The 25,430-nt window shown below is 38.5% G+C and overlaps 1 protein-coding gene across 4 annotated transcripts in view; it reads right to left on the bottom strand.

Moving 5' to 3' along the window:
• The window catches only part of LOC136856717 (transcriptional regulator ATRX homolog), a 462,565-nt gene that overhangs the window by 302,705 nt on the left and 134,430 nt on the right, over positions 1–25,430 (bottom strand). For all 4 annotated transcript variants that reach the window (XM_068225163.1, XM_068225164.1, XM_068225166.1 and 1 more), the window contains exon 11: positions 156–290. In XM_068225163.1, the coding sequence (XP_068081264.1) occupies positions 156–290 (135 nt within the window). The remainder of the gene's footprint in view (positions 1–155; positions 291–25,430) is intronic.

Genomic DNA, 25,430 nt, shown 5'->3' with positions numbered 1-25,430 from the left:
TTAAATTTAAGATTTGTGCTACATTTTTTATTTTTTAGAAGTATAGCAAACTAACATTACTTTTGATGAAACTCTTCTGTTGCATGATTAGTGAGATTTCTTGATGAATAATGCAGTTCCATGATATCAGCCGACTAAGGATGTGGGTGCCTTACCTGATGTGGTTTCAGTTTCCTGGCAATCTTCTTATCGACCTGGACCAGGGGCTCTTTAGTCTTTGGATCAATATCCAGCACTAGCCTGTCCACCCGAGTCACGTTCTTCTCAAGATCGATGCACAGATCATTATACTGCAAAGAAATAAAACAGGACTCACAGCATCTACAGACTTATTGCAAAATTTCAAATAGAGAACCCCATTATTCCAGAACGTGATTATACGGACTGATAAGGAAGGTAATATATTCTACTATAAACTATAAAGAGGATTTCTTTGAAAGAACAAAAAATTTTAATTCTTAGATGATTATTTTGAAACACTCCAAAATATTCTGAAAAGTTTTCCAGTTGTAATTCAAATGAATAATTATAGAATTTAAGACTTTTGTTTTGTTGACAAAATTCTCTCAGGATCTAAGACAACTGTTTTAAGAAGGCTTCTTTGCTTATCTGCAGAGAATAGGCATTGGTTCATGAATCTGAATTTACTTTGAAACAAATAAGTTAAAAACCTTTTGACTCAACAGGTTTTTGTCAACATGGATACATGCACCCGGTGGGTCAGTCTGAATTATAGTGGCCACTATGCACATCCGATGATTTCAGTTTTCATTTTTTTAATTATTACATATCCCTGTCAAAAAACAATGTATTGTTTGATTGAATAATATCCTTTCCAACAGAACAAATATGACCTAGGTTGCCATAGCTCAACTGGTAAGAGCATCTGACGCAAAATCGGAAGGTTGTGGGTTGAGATCCCACTGCCCTTTGGCGTCTGGTTGGACAGTTTTGTTCTGTACTTAACATCTCTCATGTACTATATGTACTGAATACGACCTAATACGTATACGTGCATATGAAAAGTACCACATGTCAGGTATTGAGATAAAGGTACTGTGGTGTTCGATGACATGTAACTAATATAATGTAACTGAATTGAATGCCTCTAAAAGAAATGAAGGCCTTAAATGAGCACGTATACAATCAATCAATCAATCAATCAATCAATCAATCAATCAATCAATCAATCAATCAATCAATCAATCAATACTGATCTGCATTTAGGGCAGTCGCCCAGGTGGCAGATTCCCTATCTGTTGTTTTCCTAGCCTTTTCTTAAATGATTTCAATGACATTGGAAATTTATTGAACATCTCCCTTGGTAAGTTATTCCAATCCCTAACTCCCCTTCCTATAAATGAATATTTGCCCCAATTTGTCCTCTTATATTCCAACTTTATCTTCATATTGTGATCTTTCCTACTTTTAAAAACGCCACTCAAACTTATTCATCTACTAATGTCATTCCACGCCATTTCTCCACTAACAGCTGGGAACATACAACTCAGTTGAGCAGCTTGTCTCCTTTCTCCCAGTTCTCCCCAGCCCAAACTTTGCAACATTTTTGTAACGCTACTCTTCTGTCGGAAATAACACAGAAGAAATCGAGCTGCTTTTCTTTCGATTTTTTCCAGTTCTTGAATCAAGTAGTCCTGGTGAGGGTCCCACACACTGAAACCATACTCTAGTTGGGGTCTTACCAGAGACTTATAAGCCCTCTCCTTTACATCCTTACTACAACCCTTAAACACCCTCATAACCATGTGCAGAGATCCGTATCCTTTATTTACAATCCCATTTATGTGATTACCCCAATGAAGATCTTTCCTTATATTAACACCCAGATACAATGATCCCCGAAAGGAACTTTCACCCCCATCAACGCAGTAATTAAAACTCAGAGGACTTTTCATATTTGTGAAACTCACAACCTGACTTTTAACCCCGTTTATCATCTCGAGGTCATTTTGCAGTTGCTCACAATCTTGTAACATATATATTTTTTTTTTTTTGTTATTTGTTTTACGTCGCGCCGACACAGATAGGTCTTATGGCGACGATGAGGCAGGAAGGGGCTAGGAGTGGGAAGGAAGCGGCCGTGGCCTTAATTAAGGTACAGCCCCAGCATTTGCCTGATGTGAAAATGGGAAACCACGGAAAACCATCTTCAGGGCTGCCGACAGTGGGGCTCGAACCCACGATCTCCCGAATACTGGATACTGGACGCACTTAAGCGACTTCAGCTATCGAGCTCGGTAACATATTTATTACTCTATAGAGAATAACATCATCGGCAAAATGCCTTACCTCTGATTCCACTCCTTTACTCAAATCATATATATATATATATATATACTAGCAAGATACCCGTGCTTCGTTACGGTATTATACTGAAATTTATAATTGAATGCTTATTGTTTTAGATATATAATCCGCCGAAATTCGCGATCTGACTCGTTTTCTGCGAGAATCCTCCAAAATTCCCGATCTGACTCGTTTTCTATTATTTTACAGCACGTTTCCTCCCATTTTTCAATATTCCTTTCCAACAATCGATTTCGTACTTCCCGGGCTAGGCTCAGGTATTCCTCCTGGTCAGTTGGGTCCGTAAATCTTTGCCATCTTTTCCGTTAATCATTTTTCATATGGATAAAATCCTTCAGGAGATCCGGCGTGGTGTCATATTGGGTGATTTGGCGGCACTGAACCCGCGGCCGGACTGCATTCTTAGTCATTACCCGTCCAGGAGCCGTTGCCAGCGCGGTCCGCACATTTGACGACGGTCCGGAACATTATTATTATTATTATTATTATTATTATTATTATTATTATTATGTGGTGTTGCTGGAATGGCTGATGACAGGGAAAACCGGAGTATCCGGAGAAAAACCTATCCCGCCTCCGTTTTGTCCAGCACGAATGTCACATGGAGTGACCGGGATTTGAACCACGGAACCCAGCTTTGAGAGGCCGGAGCGGTGCCGCCTGAGCAACGGAGGATCCTTATAAGTACATTAATAACAGTAAAATCAATTGGTCTCACCTCCTTCTACACCCCACCGCCGTTAAGTTTATTTACCGCCACCGCCCCCCCCCCCAAAAAAAAATTAAAAGAAGGCTTGTTTCTTTATGTTTAAGGGAGATTCCAAACACCAATGTTCACGTCTATTACCTTCAGTTTTGAGATATAAGTATCCCCATAAAAGTAATTTACTTTTTTCACTTCATTTCACACTACTCCCCCCCTAAGTGAACTTTCCCGAAAAAAAAATATACTTGTTTCTTTAATAGTAAAGGATCTTCTAAATACCAATTATCACGACTCTAACTTCTTCAGTTTTTGATTTATGTGTCCTCATGAAAGGAATTCAACTCTACACTCCCGCCCTCCAAGATGGTTTCCCGCCCAAAACGCGTTTTTCTTTGTTTTTAAAGGAGATCCAAATACGAATTTTCACATCTGTAATAACTTTAGTTTTTATTAGATGTATGTATTCTCATACAATTAAGCCAATTAATTTTTCAATTCTTTCACCCCCCTCCCCCCCTGCTTCATTGGATTTTTAGAGAATACGTGTATTTTTACTTTTAAAGCAGATTGAAAATATCAAATTTCACGTCTGTAAAATCTGCATTTTTGATATATCAGTAGCCTAATTAAAAGAATTCAACACCATTTTCAGTCACTTTTACCCCCCCCCCCCTTCCACCCAGGTGATATTTCCGAAAACTAAAAATACACGTTTCTTTATGTTTAATAGAGATAAAAGAATGCCATTTTTCACTTCTGTAACATGTTAAGTTTTTTAGATATACTGTAAAAATTTTCATTTCAAAATTTCACCCCTTTTGAGTTCCCCTTAAGTGGAGTTTCCAAAAACAAATCACCTATGTTTCTTTACATTTACAGGAGATTCCAAACACCCACTTTTTACGTCTGTAATATTTTACGATTCCAAGATATTCTGTAGATATAGTCTTTCAAAAAATTCACCCCAATTTGTCACTCCTGTTTAACCGCCATTAATTGGATTTTCCAAAAACTAAAAAATACGTGTTTCTTTATTTTTAAAGATCTCATATACAAATTTTCAGTTCTGTAATATCTTTCGTTTCTGAGATATATGTATCCTCATTAAAAGCATTCAACCCATTTTTCCCCCTTTTACACCCCTCCTATTGGGATTTACAGGAAACAAAAAAAAATATGTGTTCCTTTATTTTTAGAGGAGATTCTAACTACCAATTTTTACATCTGTAAATTTTAAAGTTTTAAGATGTAGACACACTCATTTTAAAAAATTCACCCCCCCTTTTCACCCCCAATATTTGGATTTTCCAAAAACGAAAAAATATGTGTTTCCTTACTTTTAAAGTAGATCCCAAATACCAATTTTCAAGTCTGTAATATCTTCAGGTTCTGAAATATAAGTAGACTCATGAAAAGCATTCGACCCCTACTTCAACCTTTTCTTCCCTTATTAGGATTTTCCGAAAACAAAATATACGTGTTTCTTTATTTTTAAAGGAGATTCTAAATACCAATTTTCACATCTATAACCTTTAAAAGTTTTGAGATATAGATACACTCATTTTAAAATATTACCCCCTTTTCACCCCCTCCCTTAATTAGATTTTCCAGAAACAAAAAATATGTGTTTCTTTATTTTTAAAGGAGATCCCAAACACCGATTTTCAGGTCTGTAATATCTTCAGTTTCTGAGATATAAGTAGCCTCATTAAAGGCATTCAACCCTTTTTCCACCCCTTTTCACTCCTCCTATTGCGATTTTCCGGAAACAAAAAAATACGTGTTTCTTTATTTTTAATGAAGATTCTAAATACCAATTTTTACATCTGCAAACTTTAAAAGTTTGGAGATATAGATTCACTCATTTTAAAAATTCACCCCCTTTTCACCCTCCCATTAATTGGATTTTCCAAAAACAAAAAAATACGTGTTTCTTTATTTTTAAGAGAGATCAAAAGTACCAATTTTCAGGTCTGTAATATCTTCAGTTTCTGAGATATAAGTACCGGTATCCTGATTGAAGGCATTCAACCCATTTTCCCCCATTTTCACCCTTTTTCACCCCTCCTATTGGGGTTTTCAGAAAACAAAAAAATACGTGTATCCTTATTTTAAAAGAAGATTCTAAATACCAATTTTTACATCTGTAAACTTTTAAAGTTTTGAGATATAGATACACTCTTTTTAAAATTTCACCTCCCTTTTCACCCCCTTAGCGACGGAATATCAAAAAATCCTCTCTTAGCGAGCACCTACATCTTAATATGAATATATCCCCAAAATTTCATTTCTTTATGTCCAGTAGTTTTGGCTCGGCGATGATGAATCAGTCAGTCAGTCAGTCAGTCAGGACAAGTTATTTTATATATATAAGAAAACATAAAGGTCCAGTAACACTGCCTTGAGGAATTCCCTTCTTAATTATTGCAGGGTCAGATAAAGCTTCACCTACTCTAATTATCTGAGGTATATTTTCTAGAAATATAGCAACCCATTCAGTCACTCTTTTGTCTAGTCCAATTTTTTCTAGTTGCTTTACATCGCACGGACACAGATAGGTCTTATGGCGACGATGGGACAGGAGAGGGCTAGGAGTGGGAAGAAAGCAGCCGTGGCCTTAATTAAGGTACAGCCCCAGCATTTGCCTGGTGTGAAAATGGGAAACCACGGAAAACCATTTTCAGGGCTACCGACAGTGGGGTTCGAACCTACTATCTCCCGAATACTGGATACTGGCCGCACTTAAGCGACTGTAGCTATCGAGCTCGGTCTCTAGTCCAATTGGACTCATTTTTTGCCAGTAGTCTCCCATGATCCACCCCATCAAATGCTTTAGACAGGTAAACCACGATACAGTCCATTTGACCTCCAGAATCCAAAATATCTGCTATATCTTGCTGGAATCCTACAAGATGAGCTTCAGTGGAATAACCATTCCTAAAACAGAATTGCCTCTTATCGAACCAGTTATTAATATTGCAAACATGTCTAACGTAATCAGAAAGAATGCCTTCCCAAAGCTTACATGCAACGCATGTCAAACTTACTTGCCTCTAATTTTCAGCTTTACGTCTATCAGCCACCCTTTCCTTTATATACAGGAGCTACTATAGCAACTCTCCGTTCATTTGGTATAGCTCCTTCAACCAAACAACAATCAAATAAGTACTTCAGATATGCTACTATATCCCAACTCATTATCCCCCAGAAATCTTATCTATTCCAGCTGCTTTTCTAGTTTTCAACTTTTTTTTCCTTACTGTAAATATCATTGTTATCATATGTACATTTTAATACTTCTTTAGCATTAGTCACCTCCTCTATCTGGACATTTTCCTTGTAACCAACAATCTTTACATACTGCTGACTGAATACTTCTGCCTTTTGAAGATCCTCACATACACACTCTCCTTGTTCATTAATTATTCCTGGAATGTCCTTCTTGGAACCTGTTTCTGCCTTCAAATACCTATACATACCCTTCCTTTTTTCACTAAAATTTGTATGACAGCCAATTATGCTTGCCATCATGTTATTCTTAGCTGCCTTCTTTGCTAGATTCAATTTCCTAGTAAGTTCCTTCAATTTCTCCTTACTTCCACAGCCATTTCTAACTATTTCTTTCCAATCTGCACCTCCTTCTTAGTCTGTTTATTTCTCTATTATAATAAGGCGGGTCTTTACCATTCCTTACCACCTTTAAAGGTACAAACCTGTTTTCACATTCCTCAACAATTGCTTTAAACCCATCCCAGAGTCTGTTTACATTCTTATTTACCGTTTTCCACCAATCATAATTACTTCTTAAAAACTGCCTCATGCCTGCTTTATCAGCCATATGGTACTGCCTAATAGTCCTACTTTTAAAACCTTCCTTTCTATCGCATTTATTTTTAACTACGACAAAAACAGCTTCATGATCACTAATACCATCTATTACTTCGGTTTCTCTATAGAGCTCATCTGGTTTTATCACCACCACGTCCAGGATATTTTTTCCCTCTAGTTGGTTCTGTCACTTTTTGAATCAGCTGTCCTTCCCATATTAGCTTATTTGCCATTTGTTGGTCATGCTTCCTGTCGTTCGCATTTCCTTCCCAACTGACATTTGGTAAATTAAGATCTCCCGCTACAATCACATTCCTTTCCATGTCGTTTCCCACATAGCTGATTATCTATCAAATAATTCTGAATCCGTGTCAGCACTACCCTTTCCCGGTCTGTACACTCCAAATATATCAAGTGCTTGCCGCCTTGGCCCATACAGGCTCACAAACCAGCAGTGGGCTTGTCTGAGAAGACAGCAATCTTATGGTAAAAGAATTCAGCTAAGTCGGTCCTTAGCCTTTAACTCGCCAACCCGTGAAGTGTTCAGGAATAGCCCTGTTCACCAATAGTAACCGATCTTGGGCAACTATACAACACACACAGTAATATGATAGAAAAACAACACATGTAAGATCACTCCTAACCACTTATGCCACATTTATATCAATTTTTTCAGTTAATTAACTAATCTTCTCATTGCATATCCAATGAATTCAGTTTAGATTTTTTTAACTACCGTATTTACTCGCGTATCAGACCCTGTTTCTTCCCACTTTTACAGCCACAAATAGTAAAGGGAGTTCCAATATGTGATAACCTCAAAATTTTGTGCAGCGAACACATGACTTCTAGGTTATAAAGAACTAAAATTGTACGTGTAAACATTCTATACGTACTATTATTTAACAAACTTAGAATGTATTTAAGTTATACTGGCTATTTTCGTCGGAAGGCAGTATTTCTAAACGTAAACAGACAATAAATGGTGAACACAAGTTTTAGGCCTACGGTACATATAAAAGTCCGTTTTAGGTGAACACAACTTTTAGGCCTATGGTACATATAAAAGTCTGTTTTAGATACTCATATCACGTCATTTGTTACATCTCATTAATTCCTCCGGTGAGGCTGATGTCAGGAAGGGCATACGGCCGTAAAAACTCGCTACGAAGATTCGTCTCACTTCATACTCGATCCCGTAGAAGGAAGGGATAAGGATATCGTGTTATCATATAATTACATATTGATACAAAAGAATTGAATGGCCAGTCATTTATCTCTGTCAGTTCAGCAGTAGGCCAAGCACACAGTAAACCTGATCTACTGTATTTGACCTGATCACTGCTTTCATTTGAATTATCGCCTTGCGCCGCCATCTTCCCTGCCTTGCTATCGCCGTGTCAGCATTCGAAGTGATGTCAACTTCACTGCCATCTCTCGCCAGTCGCGTCAGCCAAGCTTCATTCTCTTTGAGCCATGCGCTGCAATCAAGAGCATACTAGGTCCCGTCTTTTTGAACCTTTCAAAAATAATTTTGTTCCCGACTATAGAATCTAAACAGTGTAAATCTATTCCCAGATGGTATATGTAGCAGAACCCACTCCTTCCGAATAAAGAAGTGCTGTAGAAGGCATGCAAACCATCAGCTGATAACTAGCGTATGTTAGGAGTTGTACTTCCGAATGTAATACATAGTAACTGGAAACATTTTTTTGATAACTGCGGCTGTTGATACACAGACATTTCATGCTTGTTTTCTACATTTATCACATCAGGATTTGCGTAAACAGCTATCCATGAGATAAGACAGACCACACTGTTTAGATTAGGTATATTATCGCCCTGATAGTGCCACCAACGATAGTGCCAAAAGTTTGACGGGAAAAATTAAAAATAATAACAGGAAAATATACCGCATTTATGGATATCTACAGGTGTGGCGGTAATGCATTTTATTATCATAATGTTTAATTTCATACGTTCAATGTATCTTTTTTTATTCATGCATACCCTAGTATGGTATGTTTGGCGTGTCTGAAAATCGTTTAAAGTACGTGGGGACATAAAATTATTATTATTATTATTATTATTATTATTATTATTTGTTAGGTACGTTGGCGAGTAAAACAATAGTTTTAATTTGATAGCTTTTATCATGTTTTAAACTTACTTCTCTCCTAATATATACCTATATTGGCCTGAGTTAAGAGATATTAAACGACCACTTTGTTAATGATCTCGCCTGCTGTATAAATAGCAACAACCGCGAATATTTCTCAACTAAAGTAAACTCGTTTCCTCATCCCGAGGTGGTACAGCTCTTTTTAGACACACACCCAGTGGAGGGGAGTTACATGTACCACTTTTACCGCAATCAACCTTTCCGCCATTCATAAATCTCTGGCAGTACAGGACCAGGAAGCGAAGCCAGACCCCCGAAAACAGCAACTAATTGTGCTAACCATTACACTGGCGGATATTATTAACTACAAAACACAGACATATAGCATGACTGATGCATGCTTGCAATGCGCGGGTTGGAGACGAAGCTAGGTCTATTCATCTATTTGTGCGACGTCATCAGAGCTGCAGTAGATCTACGCTAGAGATTCGACGCGTTTTCATTGCGTAGGTCGTACGGACGAAGCTATTCACAAATTTGTGCGATGTCATCAAAGCTGCGATAAGACTTGTACCCGCTTCGAAGCGGAATCGTCGTCGTTCTCTAACGAATTACGTTGGGGGGTCTTATAGGCGAGATTTATTTTTTCATTTTCTTTGTCTCGAAAAGCCAGGGGGGTCTAATACACAAGGGGGTCTAATGCACGAGTAAATACGGTAGTAAATATCCCTGTCAAAAAACAAGGAAATTAAGTTCACTGCACATTCTGTCTGACTGTACTGCGCCGGTAAGAGAAATTTGTCTGTGTCTGCATGCATCATCCTGTTTGAGACCAAAATTTTGAGGCATGGTGCAGCTGGGTGCGAGAAAAAACAGTAGGCAATCTGGTTTTTCCCTCCTTAATATTTTCATCACTATTTGCATTCAAATTTTATTGGCCAACAATAAATTATGACCTGAAGAATCCTAATTCCTACTGGTTTAAATTTAACTTGTTGACCTTGGGCAACCAAGAGATTGTGCATTGCCTCGCTTGGTTTTGCATCTTTATCTGGGTGTCTGTCAAAGGTGCTGGACATGACAGACCTGGCGACCGTGGGTCCCCAAGGCAAGTAGTTGAAATGAAGGAGAATGTATTCTCCAGTTCTTTCATTTCCTTAACTAATATTTGTCATTTATTTTTTGATTAGTTCCCAGATCACTTTTGTAACCATGTTTAAATTAACAGGATTTGTGTGTGGGTGTCAGGGACACATGTATTTAACCCATGAGGGCTCGCGTCAAAAGAGTTGCGTGATGGGTTGTACATGGTCAATTTGACTGGGGAGTATAAAACATTACTTTTTCTAGCAAAACACATTGTATTGTGTACGAAAAGTACATCCTTCATATAAAATTGTAGTTTTTATAGCTAAACCAGTTGTATTATTAAAGAAAATATATCCAAGAAACAAATACCAGTTTTATAGCAAAATGCATTGTATTATTAATGAAAAATATATCCATGAAACAAAATACCACTTCTCTTGCAAAACATATTGTACTGTTACCATGAAAGAAAGACTCTCCAAGTTTGACCTGGTGAATCAATTGGAATGCCTAATTTTGCATGAGGAAGATGACTATGATCTTAGCAGACAGTCTTCTGTTTCGCAGAGGAGAATGAATAAGCAAAGTTTTTTTCTTTTTTTTTTAATCTTTCCCGACACATGGAGGACCGGTCACCGCATCTTGCACTTCCTCAAATGTAGGAGTCTCTCTTCTTATTTCTTGTACTACTACTTCAGCGGATTGCTCACTATCTGCGTTTAATTCTTGTACTAAAATGATCATCTCTTTCATCATCTGAAGCGACATCATCAATAAATTCAAGTGCACATTCGTCACAGAATACTTGCCACCTTCAAGTTCCTGGGTTCAGAGGTCTTTCCTCTTCTCGCTTATTTTTTTTCCTCTCTCTCTCTCTCTCTCTCTACAATCTTTGATGAGTCGTAAAATTCTATCTTCTCTCCGTTCCATAATTAACTATATACAACTTATATGTAACTATACATCACTCATCATTATCACTTCCCCTTATCCAGCTCCTGCCAGGTTGGGATATTTATGGCACTTCATCTTCCTCTTTCCTTCCACCATTCCTCTTCCATGGTCATGTCCCAGTCTAAATTTTGTCTCCTTACGCCGCTCTTCACTGATTCAATCCACTTTGGTCTAGGTCTTCCTCTTGCTCTCTTGCCCTCGCACTTTGCCCCCAGCATCTGTCTTGGAATTCTATTCTCCTCCATCCTCTTTACATGTCCAAACCACCTTAGTTTATTTGTTTCAACTCTTTCATTTAGCTTTCCTTCCCCAACTTCCTTCCTAACATCATTTCTCACTCTGTCTTTCCTTCTTTTTCCTATCATACTTCTTAGGAATTTCATCTCACTGGCTTGAATTCTACTCCCTTGCCTGCTAGTCAAAGTCCAAGTCTCAAGCTGCATAAGTCAGTATGGGTACATAGTACATTTTTTACATTATCTCTTTACTTTTCCTTGGCACTTCATTGCTCCAAACAAGTTTTCTTACACAAAGGTAGAATGTATTACCCAGCTGTATCCTGCTAATCTCCATGTCCATAGCATTTTGCATTAATTCACTTCCTAGGTATTTAAAGCTGTCCACAATTTCCAGACTCTGACTCCAATTTTCACAGTGCCCTTTCCTTGCCTTTCCCCTCTCGACATCACCATAGTCTTGCTTTTCTCTGTACTGATTTTCATGCCATTCTTCCCAATTCTTTAGTTCAGTACGTCTAGTTGTTGTTCAACTTCTTTGGTGTTCTTTCCCCAGATCACAACATCATCTTCAAATAGAAGTACCTTCATCTCTTATCTCCATAGGCTTTCTTTCTTTCTTTCTTTTTTTTCTTTTCTTTTTTTTTTTAGTTGCTTTACGTTGCACCGACACAGACAGGTCTTATGGCGACGATAGGAGAGGAAAGGCCTAGGAATGGGAAGGAAGCGGCCATGGCCTTAATTAAGGTACAGCCCCAGCCTTTGCCTGGTGTGGAAATGGGAAACCACGGAAAACCATCTTCAGTGCTGCCGACAGTGGGGTTCGAACTCACTATCTCCCGGATGCGAGCTCTCAGCTGCGTGCTCCTGACCGCATGGCCAATTCGCCTGGTTTTCTTTGTTTCCTTTACAATTTCGTCCATGACCATAAGAAACAAATGAGGTGACAGCACACTCCCCTGTCTTGGTCCAGTCTTATTCCTAAACCATTCTGTCTTTCCACCTGGGGTCAGTACTCTGCTAACACAGTTGTTGTACATTACTTGCACCATTTCTAACATTTCTCTACTGAGTCTCTTTTTAACCATGGTGTCTCCTTGGGTTACCCAAGAATTACTAACACTGATTCACATCAAAGACTCATTGTTTTTAAAAACTAACGGAAAAAACCCCTCTGCAGAAGTAACTGAAGAATACAAAAGAATCAGTAATAAAATAACCAAATTGAAAAGAGAGTTACAAAAAAGGTATTATGAACACAGATTACAGAATTGCAAAAACCAAAAAGAAACATGGTATATAGTCAATGAAGTGTTAAATAGGAAGCTTGGACATAAACGTGAAATCAGCCATCTGGTGGTAAATGATGTCAGCATTACAAACACAGAAGACATATGCAATAATCTAAATGAACTATACGTTAACGTAGCTGAAAATATAACAAAAGGTCTTCCTGAAGATGAGTAAGTTCATGGCAGCACAACAGCTGAAAGTCAAACTAATAGTATTTTCATAACTGATGAATGTGAAGTGCTCAGAATTTTACCCATCTTTAAATCAGGAGATAACACAGATCCATCCAATTACAGCCCAATTAGTATATTATCTGCAATTGGAAAACTCATAGAAATGGTAGTAAAAATTAGATTGGTAAATTTTCTGTGTAAAACTAATTACTTTTCCAGTAATCAATATGGGTTTCTCCCAAATAGAGGAACTGATAATGCTGTATTTGATACAGTAATAGATGTTCAAAAGGCCTTAGATGAAAATAAATTAGCAGCAGGGCTACTCATAGATCTTTAAAAAGCATTTGACCTGGCTGACCACAAAATACTTCTGAACAAGTTAAAATTAGCAGGAATTAGGGGTTTAACACACATATGGTTCCAAAATTATTTATCAAACCGAACACAATATGTGATGATTAATGATACTAAAAGTTCTAAGCAGCAAACAAAAACGGGAGTACCGCAGGGCTCAGTACTAGGTCCTATTCTATTTTTGATTTATATTAATGACATACAATCTTTAACACTAAAGGGAAAATGTAAAGTATTTGCCGATGATATCTTAATAACTTACAAAGGACTATATGAAACGCAAATTATGGAAGATATAAATTGTGACTTGAACAAGTTATCGGACTGGGCTTTATCTCAAAAAATGATCATAAATGTGACTACAACAAAATACTTAATCTTTCATAAAACAGCCCATAAGATCACAGCGGCTAATACTGTTACCCTAAAGGACCAGTAATAGAGCGAGTCAACTCAGCTAAGTATCTTGGTATATTAGACTCAACACTTTCCTGCAAAAGCCATATTTATTATGTAATCAGCAAAATTACCCCCTTGATAGGAATAATGCACAGATTAAGACACAGTAATTTTTCTCATCAACAATTGAAGTATATATATTATGCAATGATCCACCCACATCTAACGTACACAAGCTTTATTTGGGGAAGATGTAGGAAAGATTACATTAATAATTTGGAAATCCTACAAAAAAGGGCCATCAAAATAATGTATGGATTCCCCTTCCTCAAACCGTCACATGAAGTTTTTTCAGAGTCAAATATTCTGCCATTCCATAAACAAATTGCATTTTCATCAGCAGTCTTTATGTATAAGCTAGACAGGAAATTAACCCATTCTACTGTTAACTTCTCCCATTTTAGTGAAATTCATGGATATGAAACTAGAGGATCATTAAGGATATATCCCTCTCACTCTAATTCAGTAAAGTGTGGAGTGAAAGGCATAGAATCATCAATGTTTAGGGAATATAATGTGTTGCCTCCTGTTATAAAGAACTCTAAATTGGTTATATGTTTTAAGAAAAAACTGAAGGAATATTACTCTTTAACAGATATGAAATGTAATTATTGTGTCGCCTTAAGAAAAGTATATACTGTATTGTCCCTATCACGAGCCAGCGGCTCATGGGAACTTTTGTCACTAATAAATAATAATAAATCTACTACTTCCTCCGAATTTCCTGTCAGGGTCATAAGATTTACTATTCATATCTTAATGTTGGTTACTGGTCGCTCATTTCTCACAGTTCCCCCATTACCCCGAGATCTGCATGTCGCTTTAGGCAGGGGACGCCTTAACTTTTTCCAAGGTTGATTTACAAGTACCATATCACATATACGCTATTAATATGATGGGGTCGCCACTCACAAAGGCATTTTATATCTACTGCCAGGCGTTATTCTAGGCTGCTCCACTGGAGTACAGACACCTTCTGTAGCTGCTTCTCTGGAGTACAGACACTACAAGTTTCCCTCTTCCACCACTGATGCCATACCGAAGTCCACCTTCTCCGCCACTGATGCCGATGGGGGGTCTTCACCCATACCCTGGGTTCGGGCCTTCCATATTTGTGACCCCTGGAGAGAGGGTGCCCCAGTATTTTAAAGCCCCCAGGAAGTGGGCTGCCTGTTGGTCTGCAGGTTGTATTGGATATTTCAACCAGCCCTACTGAATTGTAGGGTCCCCCTAACCGCCACCCGGGGACACGTCCTCTAGGGGTAAACAAGCCCCCGCGAGAGCATATGTATCATCACTCTAAGTACAAATTAACACAATGATCCACTGAAAAAATAAACCTTAAAATAAAACACTTCTATACCGACAACAAAGACTGCAGATAGTGAACGTCAGGAGTAACGCACGGTGTAAAGGATCAGGCTTACAGAAAAAACTCTCCGCTAATTGACTGGTGATGAAAGGGGTAACAGCGAACATAAATATGTGCCATGGACAAGTCCACTGAAAGGTACAGGAAGGGAGGAAGCTTTATACCATGAAACTATTTAGAAACAATAAAAAATGTATGCACCTGGTCAGCAAGACCGTGACGTGACCCCTCGCGGGTTAAATCTACAACATGATTTATTTTGGTGGAAGTGAATTATTTTTAACTATGAGATGTGTTTTTATAAGTAAGGGCCGTTTGAAAATAACTACTACACAACGAAAGACTATTTTCAACTACCACATTTATTTGCAGATTCTACATATTTTACTCTATTTTTCAATATAGCTGCCAAGTTTGTTCAAACTCTTATCATACTTCACAACTAAGTTTTGAATACCCTCTTCATAGATGCTTGCTGCACGCTCCGATAACCAAGAGTTCTCGATCTTGATTTTTTTTTTTTTTGCTAGGGCTTTACGTCGCACCGACACAGATAGGTCTTATGGCGACGATGGGATAGGAAAGGCCTAGGAGTTGGAAGGAAGTGGCCGTGGCCTTAATTAAGGTACAGCCCAGCATTTGCCTGGTGTGAAAATGGGAAACCAGGCAAATGTGTGTGTCTCCACATTCCATGCTCTCTTGCTTTGATTCGGGTGTGATATGCGAAACCCATGTTTCCTCTCCCGGTATGATCTGACTCAACATGTCGTCACCTTCTTTGGCATAACGAGTCAAAAAAGTCAACAAACACTGGAATCTGTACAAAAACAAAAGATTTCTAAAACAAATGTTAGTAGAAGCTTTTTATTTTGGGCCAGTGGTTATTGAACATTATTTTTCTGGTCACACACTTAGACAATGAACTGGAGGTTATGGTGCGACTGCAACAGAATGACATTGGCCGCCAATTTCAATCGAATGAAACTTCGACCAACCAAGACCAATTCGAGTGATCAAGTCAAAACTGGAAGGTACGAGTTTCAACATACGCCAATTCTGCGCGCTTGAAGATGTGGATGCCAGTCGATTTGCTGGCAGACTTTAATTTGGCTTCATTAGAAAGAAATTTTACGATTTTTTCTGTATCCATAATAAGGCTAACACAAGACAAATATGCACCACGCTGGTCAACTTCATACGATTATGTTCCAGGCGTAGGCTATTGCGCGACAATATTCGCTACCGTTCACTGTACAACTAAACACGAAATACATCCCTAACTTCTGAATGGAATACGAAATACAAGCACAAACAGGTTCATTGTGTTATTCTGCAGTTTCACTGCTAACCGACAAGTAAAACTGAGCATTTCTGAGGCTAATGGCTTGCTCTCCAAAGTTGCAATTTATCCTGTGACGTTCAAGAATTCAAGGCCTTTTCCCGTTATCACGCAACTGCGGCGCAGGCTCTTACCCGAGTTGGAAATCACATTCCTTCCACAAGGAATGACAAATAACATTTTCAGGTCTAAGAAAAATGTGATCGTACTAAGCAGCAATAGTGAACATTTGTGACGTGATAAGTGAGGTACTTTTATATAGATATAATATGATGAGAATCAGGACTTCGAATTTACGGCGTGCTCAGCGGGAAAACATGTCAATGAGGAACGCTCTAACGAGGTTTCACTGTATATGGTATATCTTGCTTGTATCCACGTGTCCATTCTCTTCACAAGTCGATACCATCTAAGCCTAGATTTCTCTATCCTATCCTGCAAATGTTATACCTGCACTAGTTCCCTTATATTCTCATTTCAATTCATCCATTTCTGCTACTCCTACTGTTACTCACAAATTTCAGGCCTGGATCCTACTTTTCACTCTTACTCTCCTTACCCAAGTTTCTGAAGCATGTCAGTACTAGATTATACAGTAGTACATCTGGTATGTCACTCTTTTGCTGCTTTTGGAGACATCTTTACTCCACACCAAGCTCCTAAGGAATTCTGCTTAACAATACAGACCTAAAATGCTTCTATAATATGAAATTTCTGAAAAGTGTAAGAAGTTTAACCCTCTTAGTGCCACGCCTATTCACAGTAGGTATGCTAAGAACACCACCCGATTTACGACCAAATTAACCAAGATGTACCATAATTATCCGAACTCTAAATCCAGATAATTGATTATTGTCCCAAGTTGCTCAGAAAGTTTGACTGTATTGATAGCAAATACCGTATAATTCTGAATACCACCCACCACCAAATAAGACCCGCACCTTAAATTTTGAGGCGGCAAAATACAGAAAAAAATCAAATAACTTGCATATCTATTAATTTTCTTCAAATATACCACAAATATAAATTCAAACGCCTACAATTAATAAAATCATCACAAAAGTTATAAATAAAATTGGTCCAATACTCAGATCATTCACAATTCACCATCGTCATCTGAAGTTTCACCATAGGAACTTTCATCGCTGACATCTTTCCACAAATAGTCGTCCTCACTACCATTTACTGAATTTGAAATTCCTCATTTCTTAAAGCTTTTGGACACTAGATCGTTGGGAATGCGCGCCCATGCAGTTTTGATCCAGCTGCATATATTAGTCCCACTTCAAGCCCCTTCACTTGTCCGGCTGGTGTTAATGCGTGATCACCATCAGACATCCTTTTGGTGTACAACTGTTTCACTGCAGTTTTGAAAGGCTGGTTCACGCACACATCCAACGGCTGTAGAATAGAAGTAAGTCCTCCGGGAATTATCGCAAGATCAGTTTTTCCATTCCTCATCATATCTTTTACGGCATCAGTTGTACGATCTCGGTATCTGTCCAACACAAGCATGTTTAATTTTTGCATACCTGCCAACTTTTAGAAACCAAAAATAGGAAGATTTTTTAATTCCTGGATTTCGGCACATATATTCCTCCATGGTCTAGGTGAAAAAAGGTCAAGATAAAAGGCATACAAATCTACAGTTAAAATACAAATTGACCATTAAATTTAAAATCTTAAGCTACCAAAACATAAAAATGGTACAAGAAAATGTACCTAATCATTCTCATTTATGACACTTAGGGGAATAATAATATTTATGTCACACCGACACACGCAACAAAATTCATAATACCGTATTTTCTCGCGTAATTAACGCACTTTTTTGATGAAAAATACAGGCGAAAACTTCGGATGCGTAAATTATTCAAGGAATTCAGATATTTACAATTCATTCAACTCGTTTGCGGTTTTCATCGTTTGGCGTGAAATTCCGGCGTGAGATTTTTTCTGAAAATTCAAATAGGGCACATCAGGTAAGTTAGACACGTGGGATTGAAGTACCGACACTGGAAAATATTCTTCCCATTACGAGCTGACAATACGACCTGAAGTGAAATAAACATGAACTAATGAAAGTACAATTCATGTAATATCATAACAATGACATACCGGCAAAAAAAAAAAAAAAAAAAAAAAAAAAAAAAAAAAAAAAAAAAAAAAAAAAAAAAAAAAAAAGGGCCGATGACCTTAGATATTAGGCACCTTTAAACAAGCACATTATTGAGGAGTGCCCTCTGAGGAAGTATGGTGGACCAGCCCAAGATGACCTCAGTGCAACACCCTCCTTCTTAGAATGGCTACAGCAACTGGACATTGATTTGTAAGTGTGAACGCTACCAACATTCTTGTCCTTGTATATAGTGTACATTTTCTTTTTCTTTTGTATACTTGCCATAGATAAATAAATAAATAAATAATCATCAAAAAAGAAAACTGTCCAACATGAAAAGAGCCGGGCATCGAAGGAGGGACCCTGCTACATTACCCCAAACCGTTCGTAACCAATCTTGTACGAGTGATATGTCAATCTACCCTTCTTCTTGAATATGAACATGGATCACTTGCGGAAATTTTGCTTCAGGCATTGTTTTACGTTTTAGAACATTGTAAGGTGCAAGCTTTCTGCCATCAGCTGTTACAGCAAGCCTTGCAGTACATCGTCGTTTTTTGCTTCTGGTAGCTCGTACGATAACACTATATGTTCCTTTCTTATCGATTGTTCGACTTTGTGGCATATGGAAACTGACTGGCGTCTGACCTGCGGTTCCTTCTCTTTACGCTTCTCAATCACAAAGCAATGAAAATGGTTTAAATGATTCGTAATTTTTTGGCATGATTTTGTTCTTCGCCGAAGAGGAAGTCCATTTCTCTTCAATAAAATTAATCAAGCCTCGGCTAACCTTCAAATCCGAGACACTGATTCCATGTGCAGCGGTTATTTCACATTCTTTAAAATACTGCATTTCGTGAAAAATGGCTTATCCAACGTTGCGTAACGAAATCATTATTTAAGCAGATCCTCCTCTACTTCCGGAAACTTGCCGCTTTTTGGTCCGCGAAATGCTTTGCGAGACTTGTTGGCCGCTTGAAGTGCACGTCTGTTACCGCGGAAGCGCAAGTTTTTCATTTGGGCATTGAATACTTGTTTCCCGCTGCCCTATTCCCGTATGTTTCGGCGTAACTGATCACCGCGAGTTAGTAGGATGCAGTATTACTCGAATACTGTGAACTGACAAACACTTCTGAGATCACAGAATGTCCCGTACCCGAAACACTCGTAAAACTAGTGCAGTGGGATTTCCTGCCCGCTAATAACAGCACGTTGCCCTGTATTTAGAATGCCCGTTTTCGCAATAGGAAGCCTGCTACTTGAGTAGTTGACATCTTTATTTTGAAACGCATCCGGAGCTGCGTGATGGATGTTCGAAGTTGTGGGTGCATCAAATACGTGAACATTTATTTTTCTCCACTTTGGACCCAAACATATTGGGATGCGTAAATTATGCAAGGGCGTTAATTACGCGAGAGAATACGGTACTTTCTTTATCAGACGGTAAAATTAACGGAAATTTATAGGTTTCTCTGATCACTTGGAGATAAGGTTTGTTATATTTTTTGGCCATGACGAGAAAATAAAGTACCTGTCACTGACACAACCCCCTTAAAAACATTCAACTCATTAAAATTATGCACTTAAATACGCGAAACCTACCACATACAAAACAATTCATTATATCCCATACGTTATTGACATACGACTTTGGCAGTGGGGAAAAGCATAGAAATGCAAGAAAAAACAAGTTGCCTACAACTCCAACGAAACTACACACAGAAACGATGTTAACAGCGCGCGAGCAACAATACCTAACTCATTCTTTCATTTCGATTGACTGAGTCGCTAGCGCGCGCTAGAGATGGGAGTTACATATCGTATTATGATACTGTATTCTGTTCCATCGCAGTAAGCTGTTCCATAAATATTATGTTCCATCCGAGACCCTAATACAAAAGTAACTGTCTCAGCGAAACCAAGGGAGCTCCTGATTGGTTAACGGATGTTAGACTGCAAGCAAGCATGGCAGCTAGACTTAAGCGCGCACTCCTGCGCATGCGTGAGCGATACATTTGTAACCGCTTAGAGGCAGTACTGACATTCCTACACTGTTACTTGTCAGCCGGTTACAGAATTACAGATATTCATTAGTTGTCTCAAGAGCGTTGTATTAGGTTTACAAGAGGGAATACATACAGTTGTGTAGTTTCTCGAAACAGTTCCGCGTGGCCTTTCCAGTTAATATTTCGTGTTTTACATTGTGCTGTACGAGATGAGTAAACGACAGAAGACGAGTCCTCTGTGGTCTTATTTCACTGTCACAGACGATGTAAATAAATCTGCCCGATGTGATTTATGTGGGCAAAAATTTAGTTACAGGGGAACGGTTTCTAACTTGAAGAAACATATTGAAAGAAGGCACCCAACAATAAATATTTCCGTGTTAAACTCTCAAAACTCTACCAGTGCATGTGGGTCTGATAATGTTCATAGTACTCAAATATCAGGTCCTGGACAGCCATCGCAAGTGCCACCTCGTGTACCTATCCCTCCTCCTGAATCTTCATCATCACCTGCAGCCCGTGGGGCAGTGAAGCAACAGTCGCTGTCATCATTTTTGCCAGTGCAAAGGAAAATGAGTGATGTGCAGAAAAAGAAGCTGGACAAGCTACTATTACGGTTGTTTACCGTGGATTTTCAGCCTTTTTCTATAGTGGAAGATGAAGGTTTTGCAGCTTTTTGTACTGGATTAAACCCTGCCTACGTTTTGCCTGATAGGAAGACTATTTCATCATCACTTGTTCCAGCAGCATATGAACAGTGTATGACAGTTGTTCGTGAACATTTAATGTCGGCTTCCAGCGTCTGTTTAACTACAGACTCCTGGACGTCTAGGAATTCAGAGAGCTACCTAGCTGTCACTGCACACTTCATAAATGAAGATTTCGAACTGGAGTCAGTTTTGCTGGAATGTTCAGTTTTGCCTCATAGCCACACAAGTGTTAATTTAGCTGCTGAAATTAGGTGTATTTCAGACAAATTTCATTTGTCCGAAAAAATTGTAGCCGTTGTAACGGACAACGCATCTAATATGAAAAATGCTGTTGTTAATGAACTTCAATGGAAGCACTTTCCCTGTTATGCGCACACTTTAAATTTAATCGTCCAAGATGCATTGAAACAGATACAGTTATTACTGGAGAAAGTAAAACATGTAGTGGCGTATTTTAAAAGAAGCACGACGGGCATGGAGAAGCTACTGACAGCGCAAAAGAACACGGGTTCTTTTCATCCCAAGAAACTCATTCAGGAAGTCCCTACGAGGTGGAATTCCACCTACCATATGTTACAAAGGTTTTGTGAACTAGAGGACGCAATAAAAACTTCAATAGCTCTCATAAATAGAGGTATCCCGGTCCTTTCGCAAGAGGAATGGACATTTTGTAAGGAACTTTGTACTGTTCTCAAGCCATTTGAAGAGGTTACACTCATAATGAGTGGCCATAAGTATGTAACAGGCAGCCAAGTACTTATTTTGACAAATGGCCTCACAAATGTTTGCCGAAAACTGTTAATTGAGCCCTTCAGTGAAACAGTAATCGGCGTTGTAAACAAATTATATGAGGGACTCACTACAAGATTCAAAAATCTAGAGTACAACGAAGCGATTGCCTTATGTACGTTTCTGGATCCAAGATTCAAGTTACTGGCATTCACAGACAAGACTGCAGGAGAACTAGCAAAGAAGCGTGCAATCGAACTGCTATCAAAATTAAACAAACAAGAGCAGGTTATAGCTAACGCAGATGACGGTAAACAAGTTCTGGAAAGAGATGACAACAGGAGTGAATTCTCTATTTGGACTGATTTTGATAAGGTGACATCTTCGAGAAAACCCACAGGTAGGTTGATATGATGGTGATAAATAATAATAATAATAATAATAATAATAATAATAATAATAATAATAATAATAATAATAATAATAATAATAATAATAACAACAACAACAATGAACACCTATGAGACATATTATTATAAGTTAATCGTTCTTTTCTTTATTAGGTACATCATTGTCAGCTGCTGCCATTGAAATTAACCGTTACTTGGATGACGAATTGCTGCACCGAAGTCGGGACCCACTACAATGGTGGAAGGAGAACTGTTACATCTATCCAACTTTATCGAAATTGGTCAGGCTGAACTTCAACATTCTTGCTACCTCTGTGCCCTGCGAAAGATTATTCTCTAAAGCAGGGCAAGTGATAAACGATCGCCGAACACGCTTAAGCTCAAAGAACTTGGGCAGGATTTTGTTTTTAAACATGAATTCCTACCTATTGCGTAGAGTATAGACTAATCTTCTCCTAAAGTATTGCAGCTCATGTTGGGTTTTATTTTGTATAGTTTTATAAATGAAATAATAATCATGAATTAATATCATTTGCTCGGGTATTCTTTGCTTGTCTATCACTATGCTGTATAAATGTAATAATGTGTATGATGTTAAAAAGTCATTTAACTGGTTCCTGTTTTGACTACGTAGTAGTATTTCTAGGAATGTAAATGGGTCACTGCAAACATTTCTTGGAATAGTAAGTGACGACCAAGTGAAAGGGATGGAGGTAGTGGAGAAAGCGAGAGGGAGATAGAGCACCGCTATTTACGTACTGGTTAGGAGCTGCAAGAGGCAGCAGGGGGTTAACGACTATTCATCCCAAAAGCTGCCCTGTACCTTGTATTAGGTTACATTTATATCCTAATACTGCAACCTAATACTACACTGTAACGGATACAGTGGAACATGATACAGGAAAGTAACCGTTTGTCCCATCCCTAGCGCGCGCCAGCCTGTCTTGCTTGCAGGACGATTGCCGCCCCGAATCCCCAGCTGTATTAAAGCGCACACGCTGCTGTGGTGAGAGGGAAACACGATACACGAAGCCGCCGGACGAAACACTCACGAAATAAAGCATCAAATAAATACGCTTGAAAATGAGATTTCGTAAATTACACAAGCAAATAAGAATTCATTCTAGGGGAAGAGTAGTGGCCGTACTAGAAGTTATATTGGTCGAAAATAGGAAGAATTTAAAATAAATCGGAAAATGAGTTAAAAACCGGAAAGTTTCCGGGTAAATCGGAAGGGTTGGCAGGTATGTTTTTGTAATAAAGCTCCCGGGCAACGTTGCCAAACGCACTTCAATCAGTCCTCAAATAACGCACTGTCCATCCAGCCGGACTTGTGTTCTAACAATAATACTGGAAGGAAAGTTTCTTTTCGGAAGTGTTTTCCTTTTCAGAACCACATACGAAGGGAGTTTGGTTCCATCCGCTAATATGCACAAATTTACCGTGCATCATTGCTTTTCGTTACCACCTCTTCTGATGGTTACACTTTTAGAACCCTTCGTATCCACTGTATTTTCCAACAACATTTCGAAATAGACAGGTGTCTGGTCAGCATTCCCAATTTGTGACAGCAAATAAGAATTTTGCTTCCTCAAATGAATAATGTGATGCTGAAAGGCCGTTAATTTTTTTTCATACGCCCCAGGGAGACGACATGAAATAGACTTAGTCTCCGAATGCACAATCCCTTTCTCTGATAAAAGTTTCGGATCCATCCGCGGCTTGCAGTAAAACCCTGTGTTCCGAGTTCTTTTGAGATCTCTAGTGCTTTCAATTGACACATTTCACTAGAAACACCATATCCTAACTCACGTTTATCTATCACAAATTTGTGGAGTCGTTCTTCAATTTCCGGAAACACTACTCTCCGCCCACAGAACGCTCTGCGATCGCTGTTACTTTTTAGAAGTTTTTCCTTCTTCCGCCAATCACGAATACACGATTCATCAATATCGCACTTTCTGCCAATGGCACAATTTCCGTATATTTCAGCTTTGCTTACAACTTTCTCTCATGCACACCAAATGACCGCAGACACCGTTTACAATCCATCGCTTACTATCGAGACAGCACTTTAAGGGGACAGATACGGAACTCGAATGTGAGCAAGGTAGATTTCCGTAACCAACAGTCTCAAGTCTCGCAAAGTACGATATCCCGCGAGATCAGCTATTCGCGCACCCAGCATGCTAGCAACACTTGTGAAACAAATGACGATCGAGCATACGCAGCAGCGGCTTTCATATTTACCGCATATTTACCGCATATTTACCCATATTCTTTGATTTACCGTATTTCATTACCTTACATTTCGTGTTGACGTGCCACTGTAACCGTATTGAGAAAAAATCGATCTTGTTTTCTAGTAATAATAATAACAACGTAAACGTTTCCAGCTTTACAATACTAAAATATATTCACAAAATTATAAATTACACGGTACTAGTTTCGACCCATCTAGGGGTCATCTAGAGCGCAACTAAAACACAATAAGACCTGAATGTCCATTTACACGTGGTATATTGAGTACGGTAACTGTATTCAAATCTATTTCAATACTACATGCAAACGTTGTAAATATTTACGAGAATGAATGGCTTGAATACGACCCGCACCCAAGATTTAGAACCAATATTTTGGGGGGAAAAGTGTGGGTGGTTTTCGGGATTATATGGTAATACCAACTAATGCCACATTTGGAGAAGAAAATGTGTTTTCCTGGAAAATAAGCACAGAGCAGATTATATTTTTCAAGTTCAGACCTACAAAAGTTACCTGAAATACATAGGTACTCACCTAAGAAAAATGTGCCAGGATGTCTTATGATGTGTACTTGCTCGTAGTCAGATGTAAAAGAGATCCAGAATATTCTGCCTAGTATTTATTGACATTATTTTAACACTATCTACAAGAAGATCATATACACTTTTTCAGTCACTACCACTTTTAACACACGTGGACCCCCATCATAATCGGTGGAGCCCTGTTTGCACTTAACGCACTATAAATGGGATCTCTTTAGTGGTCCACCATCTTTCTTGCTACGCATGGCACATCGTTTCAGGTTACATCCCGGCAGTTTTTCCAGTAGTGCTCCGGGAGGACGTGGATCTGTCGGATGTTGTGCTGGAGATAAGGCCTTTTCTGACATCCACTCATTTTCGAGTTCAAGAATAATGGAAAATGTCAATTTTAACCTC

Source organism: Anabrus simplex, chromosome 1, assembly GCF_040414725.1.
Source record: "Anabrus simplex isolate iqAnaSimp1 chromosome 1, ASM4041472v1, whole genome shotgun sequence".
In the NCBI taxonomy this organism is placed as follows: domain Eukaryota; kingdom Metazoa; phylum Arthropoda; class Insecta; order Orthoptera; family Tettigoniidae; genus Anabrus; species Anabrus simplex.
Note: the sequence above shows the minus strand (reverse complement) of the source record. Positions and strands in the feature narration are given on the sequence as shown.